The 7,640-nt window shown below is 43.5% G+C and overlaps 1 protein-coding gene across 1 annotated transcript; it reads right to left on the reverse strand.

The window, feature by feature from the left end:
• Nucleotides 1-1,202: 1,202 nt before the first annotated feature.
• LOC120653248 (protein RGF1 INDUCIBLE TRANSCRIPTION FACTOR 1-like) lies at nt 1,203-5,553 on the reverse strand. The gene is made up of 3 exons (XM_039931025.1): nt 5,326-5,553; nt 5,008-5,226; nt 1,203-1,307 (listed from the first exon to the last, which is right to left on the reverse strand). Exons 1-3 carry the CDS (start codon nt 5,551-5,553, stop codon nt 1,203-1,205), a joined length of 552 nt encoding a protein of 183 aa, XP_039786959.1.
• Between the last annotated feature and the right edge of the window lie 2,087 nt (nt 5,554-7,640).

The following is a 7,640-nucleotide window of genomic DNA, read 5'->3' on the forward strand; positions in this document are numbered from 1 at the left end:
TAGCCTGACGAAGCCTTTCTCTCCCATCAATTACTATACTAGCGAGTCGTCCATGGAAGAATTTGTTGACATACGCGCGTGGCGACAGTGATGGAGCCCTCTAGTTGAACAATCGATCTGTGCAAACACAGTGTCAAACAGGCATTATTCATCTGAGTGCCGATTTGGGGACAAATAAAGTTTACTGCCGATGAATTATTATATATGACACGCCTGACAGTGACTTTTTACTGATCGATTGATGTGTGCGTACGTATTTGTCTTCCTTAGATCCGGCATAGCTGATTGGTGGAACTGGAACCTACTATGAAACTTTAATTTGTTGATGAGCTTGCTTGATCTGTTCATTGAATTTTCTTGATCTGTTTCACTATTTACAAAGACGTGCGCATGATGTTTGTCGAATTGGACAAGAGTGTGAAATGCAGTCTATATATACTAGTGATTGAAGTGCGCTTGCTGAGATGTAAGGAACAACAGACATTAGTAGCTACGAGCGAGAGATGTTAGGACAGAGATGTATTTTCAGGTTGCAATCATATTTGGTCCATATTATGCTTTTTCTCAGTGCCCTAAGTAGTGTTACAACCTGGTAATAGGTTTATTTGATAGCACCATTAAGGGATTGTATCGATGGTTTTAAACCGACGGAACCAAAATCGTTTACTATCTCTTATTGCATTTAAGGAAATGGCATGGCTTACGACTTTCTTCTATTCTCTTTATTCCGGCTCAACACGTCTAATCTGTGCAGTGCCTCAATGGAGCCTTCTTTTCTATCTGATATAATACTCACCAATCAGCTATGCCGGATCTCAAGGAAACTATACTCATCGGCAGCATAATCAGCTATGCCGGATCAGCTATGCCTCGATGCTGTTCTAGTATTACGTCCAAATAATGGTTTTCTGACGCAAACTATACTTACCAAGAAACGAAACAGCATAATACTAGAACAATAAAGATATCAAACTTAACAAAGTTAAATATATATTCCAGCAAGCAATTTAAACATGTCTATATGTTCCCAATTTCATCATCATTATTATTTTATGCATGTCTGGTCCACGGCTCCAGTATGCAGAGCTATGCAGACCTGCCCTTGCTCGATGACGAGTCACTCGCTTCTTCCAGGGTAGCTTGCTGCTTTGTGCTAGTCTCGTCCGGACCTTCTATCTAGACCCTGGTAAGGTTCAAATCTTCTAAGACTGGGATGAATCTTCATTGTCTGATGTTGATTCTGACTCGCTCCTTGGATTGACAGCGAACGATACATTGAAATCAAGACGGTCCTCTATTCCTGTAGCCTAGCAACAAACGGAAATTTCAAATTAACCAAAGAAGTCAGCATTTCAGCAAGCACATTTATGACATTAGTAGGAGCAGAATAACAGATCGATAAAGTACTCAGAAGTTTCTGGCAAAGAAAAATTTGAATTTTTTGCTCTGCCATGTAAAACCCGGCTGGCTCACTTGTCATTGTTTGTGAATTGAACTACAGTTCCTGCCCAAAAACTATGCTCATTGAGTACGGGAGGACCATGTATGGATTGAGCATGATCTAATAATAGCAGCTCCGAAACAAGATTTGAAGCAAGGACAAAAAAGATACTACCACCTAGTGAAAAGAGGAATAACCTAAGAGCGCAATCAAACCTCTAACTAAACAGCACTTATGCCAGGATCGGAGACCTAGCTTGCACGCAACAGAAGGTCAAATTTGTGAATGTTCTACTTTCTTTTACTTAAGTGCTCTTACTAAAGGGGATGTTCTATTTTAGTGTTCCACATAAGCTATGATGATGTGTGAATCTACCCAGCAGTTTGCAAAAAATTGCCCATTGTAGTATTTGGAATGTACATAGATAAGTAAAAATTGTAAAAGGAAAGAACTCAGAGACATAAATAAAAACCGGTAAAACATGTAATAACATGGAAGATGCAAAATTTTATATTTAAACCCCAAATAATTATTGGAACAAGAACTATGGCGGTAGGGTGAACAAAAGTCCTTTTGCTCTGATCCTTTTTGCTTATTCCCCTTTTCTTGCTACCAATTTAGATCTACTCACACTAATCAACATCCATTTTTCTTTCTATTTTCTCAAAATGTGTGTTCTGGAGATGTTTTCTAAAAAAATATTTAGAAGAAGTTTCCTAGAAACTTATTTGAACAATTTTTTCAGATATTTTTTACCTACAGATTTTATATGAAGAAGTTTTCCAAAAAAGTAGTTATTTGGAAGACATTTCTAGTGAAAAGTCACCCTAGACAAAGTTCTCACAAAAATGTATCGGAAAAGCTTTCTGAAAATTGTGCCGACAAGTTCTTATGTGACCTTTTCTTCTAAAGGGACGGCGAAAGCTTTGCTGCTACTTGTATATACAATTAGAGACCAACCTAAATAACAACTCTACACAACTCCTCACTTGAGCAATCAACTCTAAGACAACTTGGTTGAAGCATGACCCAACTAATAGATCACCACAATTTTAATTTGCTCTAGATTGCATCACAAAGCACCACTACCTGCATTACCACTCGCTCCAGAAGACAAACACAGAGCACAAACTGACCACCTAGAGAAGAGCTTATGCAAGGCCTACTAAATTAATAATCGTTTCTGAACTTTCTGCACAATGCACCTAAGCAGTCCCACCTTTACAACTGAGGCCAGTAGCTCTCTCCAGGTTGACGCTTGGGATTCTATCACTGCACGAAGACCTATTATTAGGACTGCACTGCATGCACCCCCAGGGCGATTATTCTACCACCACAATGCCTCCAAGGAGAATAATACATGTCCAAAGATGCCGCCATCGTGTGACCGCAACCGAGTCTGGGTTTTCACCTCGAGAGGTCCGCACCAGGGTTTTCAATTTCGTTTGACAAAAAATTTCGGACATGGCCGAAATCAGCGAATTTCGTGAAATTTCGCTAAATTTCGGCCGAGATTTATTTTTAGACTATTTTTAAAAATACTTTTAAATATATTTAAATTATTTTTTCCGAAATTTTTAAATTTCGGAGGGGCCGAAATCAGCGAATTTCGCAAAATTTCGCCGAAATTTTGGACACTGGTCCGCACACCATAGCATGAGCAGTGACGAGGTGCGGAGGATTCCACAGTGATGCCTCTTGGAAGGGGAGAGGCGCCCATATATGTGTGTTATAATCATTGTAAGAGCACCCCCATTCCCTACCCCAACCAAAACCAGAAGTCACCACTATCATTTGTTGACACCACATCTAAGCCGCCTCAAGATCGACTCAAAGTCCCCTTGCTGAATCTATGATAGTAGAGAGATCCAATGAAGGGGAGGAGAGAAGGGCCACCTAGGAGTCCAGGAGGTGGAGCTCCTATGGGAGAGGGCAAGCTGCAGCCACAAGGCTCATGCCTGGGTGTCCTTGTCCGTGTGGAGCACCAGATATTAGTCAAGGCCGCGCCTGCTGGAGCCAAGTCGTGACAGCTAAGAGCCCAACCTGCCCAGTGTGTGAGATATGCAGTGAGCCCACCATTAGCAGACCATGATGGCACACGACCACCTACGAATAGACACCATCCACACAAGCCCGCACACCAGCGGATGTGCCCTCCAGTCCTCCTCACTAGATCTAGTCGGCGGAAACAGCAGCCAGGAAGGGTATCCAGCCATCCACAACGTGGATCAATTGGAAGGACGGAGAAGGAGGACAAAAGTGGGGGGAAGGGGGGCATGGAGGAGGGAGATGGGGAAGAGGAGGGGGGGAGGCAGAGTAGCTGCCACTTGGGGCCTTCGCGGGGAACCGTTTCTGTTATCGGTAGGAAGTGGCAGTGGTGGCCGCCCATGGGCTTGGTGTGGGGAGGTCTGAGCGGTGGAGGTTGTGTCACCTCAAGGGTATGACAATGCACGGGAAGGGGTTCAATGGTTGTAGGGTTTTGATCGGAAAAGTCATTGTGTGAAAAGAAATATCTTGATGGCTTTCTGAAAATAGAAAGTTGTGAAAAGAGAAAAAATACCAAAAACTATAAAGGTTTGTCTAAGATCGTGACCGCCAACATGTCGTGTGTGGGAGATGCCTAGGAGGTTGTGCTGCAATAGCTTATAAACTATACTAGTATGCAATAACAATACCTCTCTATCCAAGAGACAGATGTCATTTGCTCCACTATAATCAGCCTCCATATACAGGTACTCAACAACCATTTCGTAGTTGTAATACGTGTACGGACCTGAAAAATTGCAACATGGAGATGCATGTCTCCATGTTTCAATTGCAGGTCCTATTGCATCCAATCAGTCCAGGACGGCTCTCTTTCAAAAATAGAAAGTAGTGGAAAGGGAAAAAATACCAAAAACAATAAAGGTTTGTCCAAGAGCATCTCTACCAGTTCCCCAATCCCCAGTCCAACTGCTATATTGGGATAATAGATAAGAAACTAGTGATCCAACAGTCTCCCAAAATATTTTCCTTTTCCCAATAATTATTGGAACATCCCAACAATTCACCCCACCTCTCCCTAAATAAGGGGTGAGTTCTGACTCTCCCAATAAAATAGTTGGATTGGAAGAAAGTCATTGGGAGACTGTAAAAGCAACTCTTACAATAATTCTAAAACTGCTATTGGAACATCTCCCAATACCAGTACGGATTAGTGGAGCACTACTGGAGATGCTCTACGATCGTGATCGCCAACATGTCGTGCGCGGGAGATGCCTAGGAGGTTGTGCTGCAATAGCTGATAAACTATACTAGTATGCAATAACTATACCTCTCTACCCAAGAGACATAGCTAGAGGCCATTTGCCCCACTATAATCACACTCCATATACAGGTAATCGACAACCATTTCGTAGTTGTAATACGGTACACGGATCTAAAAATTGCAACATGGAGATGCATGTCTCCACGTTTCAATTGCAGGTCCTATTGCATCCAATCAGTCCAGGACGACTCTCTCATAAGAAGTTAACAACCTGCACGAACTAGACCACAGAGGAGGCGCGCGAGATTTTGTGGATCACCTTGCATCCAAGTGAGCAGAAAAGGTAGCCCGCGTCGTGGAGACCCCGGCCGCATTCCTCACACTTTGTCATGCCGGGCTTTGCCTTGCAGGAAATCGTCCGCTTGTCGAGGAAAACTGCAGGTTTGCCGTTGACGACATACGTCTGCACCTGGGACACATTCAGCAGGTGCTCCAGGTCTTCCACCCTCACAAGGCAGTGCGACGAAGACTTCCGGATCTACAGCCCCGCCCACACAGCACGCGTCAGAACGCACAGGTCACCTCGAAATGAATCTAACCTTTGCCACGCTCCACGGCTGCTAGCTGCTGCATATACCTGGATGATTTCGTGGCCTGCGTGGTCGCCGAGGCATCTGGAGCAGAGGGCGCGACCGGCGCAGTTGGTGCAGAAGAAATTGCAGCAGCCGGCGCTCCTCGTCGAGCGCCACGCATCACGGTGGTCCGGGCATGGCTCGAAGAAGTTCGTCGTCTCCAGAAGCCGACGCAGCCACGCCGGCGGGGAGCGCTGCGCGTCCAGAAGTGCCATCTTCTTCAGGCCGGTCATGGTGCGATGCCTTTCCCTGGATCGAAAACTACAGGCAGTAACCAACGCCGACAGCTGAAGAATTATGTGTACAGAAACTACAGACTACGTCCAATCGAGAAGGCGAGAAGCAAAGAAGAACTAAGGATTCACAAACCTGCGAGGAGATCTCTACAGATGGAGAAGGCAAATCGGATCCCCTTTCTTTCAATTTTGATTTGAAATGAATAATGGTTTGTGCTAGATCTTAGAGATATATATAAAGCTATACCCAACAAGTAACGTAGATATCTATATATTTTAAATGGTTTTGTGGGAAAAGGCTTAGCCAGTTTTGGGTTGATTCAGGCGGGGGGGATTTGAATTTCGCTTCAAATTGAAGGGGGAGGACGAAGGAAAAAAAATTGGGAACAATTGTGCAAGAGGCCTGGTGTCTGTACGCAGATGGGCCATTGTTTCATTTGATCACATTTCACATGCATGAATCTCTAGATGGCCCAAATAAAATCCCTTCTTGCTCACATTTCACATGCATGAACCATTGCCCAATGAATTAACGGTGAGTCCGCAGGAGCAAAATGAAATACGCCAACACCTGAGAAAAATTCTCATTTTTCACATACAAATCCTCTTCGCGGGCACACCTCTTTAATGTTTCCGTGCACTCACTCCGTTCTAAATTTTTAGTTATCTTGGCTTTTCTAGATTCATAGGTGTTACTATGCACCTAGACATAATATATATATAGATACATAGCAAAGTTTATGAATCTAGAAAAACAAGAACAAATAATAATATGAGATGGACGGAGTAGTTCATATTCTCGGAGGATAGCTACGGTGAGGTGCGCACAGGATGTTGCACCTAGCACAAAAAAAAAGTTCACATAGAAACAAGAAAACACGTTTTCGTTTTAAGGCATCAAGACAACCTGCACACCCTGTTTCGCTCAAAATCTTGCTCTCTAGCCCATTGCTTTTAATAGAGAGGTCCCTCCAATATACTTAATGCCAAAAAACCATGTCATGGCCAACCTGTAATTTAACTTTTGAAGTAAAAGTGAAACTACCTTAGATCCCCACCCGGCCACCCCAAATCATCGGCATAAAAGAAAATGTATCCACATATCACATCTCAAAAGTATTATTATTGTCATTTCACACAGTGAACGTAAAAAGTAGGAGGCGGCAAACATTGCCACAAATAACCTGTTGTATACATATATGTGATGATATTCATCTCCACAATTTTTCTTGTCTAACCAATAGATCACTTATGCTGGAGGTATCTCATTGTGATCATGTCGTGCCGGAACTGATTATGCACTTCTCATAATAAACGGGATAAGCTTCCTAGCTTGATAATTCCATTATAGTCCTCCCATAGAGCACAATATCATAATGTATTTTGAATGATAAACAACATATATATAGATGTGACATGTACTTATACCATGGGTACCCCCACCAGGGTATCGAGATCGCCTATGCCAAAACCTCTTACAATAATGATCATGCCATGACTCAAGGGCACAAACTTAGACGGCTAGGGGCGCATCCCGACTGGTGTGGGTCTGGCTGGCCGCCAGCCAGGCCCCACCTGGAGAAGCCTCCTTACCTCATGTGACTAAATAGTGCCCCAATCGGGGGTTCCGACTAACAGGGGCAACATGTCGAGGTATGGTACTGAAGCCGTCTAGGGTGCCCGAGGCACACACATGCCCTCTCTGGTGGACGCTGCAATGTTGACAAGACAGTGATAGCAAGAGCCATGCCGGGCAGATCTGCTACAGTAAAATGGTGTAGCCTCACCAAGAATCACACCGCCAGGAACTGTGTGGGGGTGTGAATAGGGTGGTGCCAACCTGTGTTCACATCCCGACAGGACGGAAACATGGATGACAAAAAAACAATTCCGGACCCTCCCTATTCCCTAACCACAGAGATCGCCGGAGGACATAAATGGGATCAAGTTTTGACATGAAAGAAATATATAAAATCATCATGAAATAATCATACCCATATAGATGTGGGATTTTTCAATTTTTTTAAAACTTGCTGGTATCGTTTGTAATTAGAGAGAGTTCTAGCATTATTCATTTCTGGCAC

Source organism: Panicum virgatum, chromosome 1N (genome assembly GCF_016808335.1).
Source record: "Panicum virgatum strain AP13 chromosome 1N, P.virgatum_v5, whole genome shotgun sequence".
NCBI lineage: Eukaryota > Viridiplantae > Streptophyta > Magnoliopsida > Poales > Poaceae > Panicum > Panicum virgatum.

What these genes read in the sequence shown, in the direction of transcription:
- LOC120653248 (XM_039931025.1), bottom strand. Translation starts at nt 5,553, where the DNA reads ATGACCGGCCTGAAGAAGATGGCACTTCTGGACGCGCAGCGCTCCCCG. An exon ending in CAGGCCACGAAATCATCCAG is followed by an intron (nt 5,227 to 5,325) that starts GTATATGCAGCA and finishes GCGGGGCTGTAG; the next exon opens with ATCCGGAAGTCTTCGTCGCA. An exon ending in TCTGCTCACTTGGATGCAAG is followed by an intron (nt 1,308 to 5,007) that starts GTGATCCACAAA and finishes GTTTGTTGCTAG; the next exon opens with GCTACAGGAATAGAGGACCG.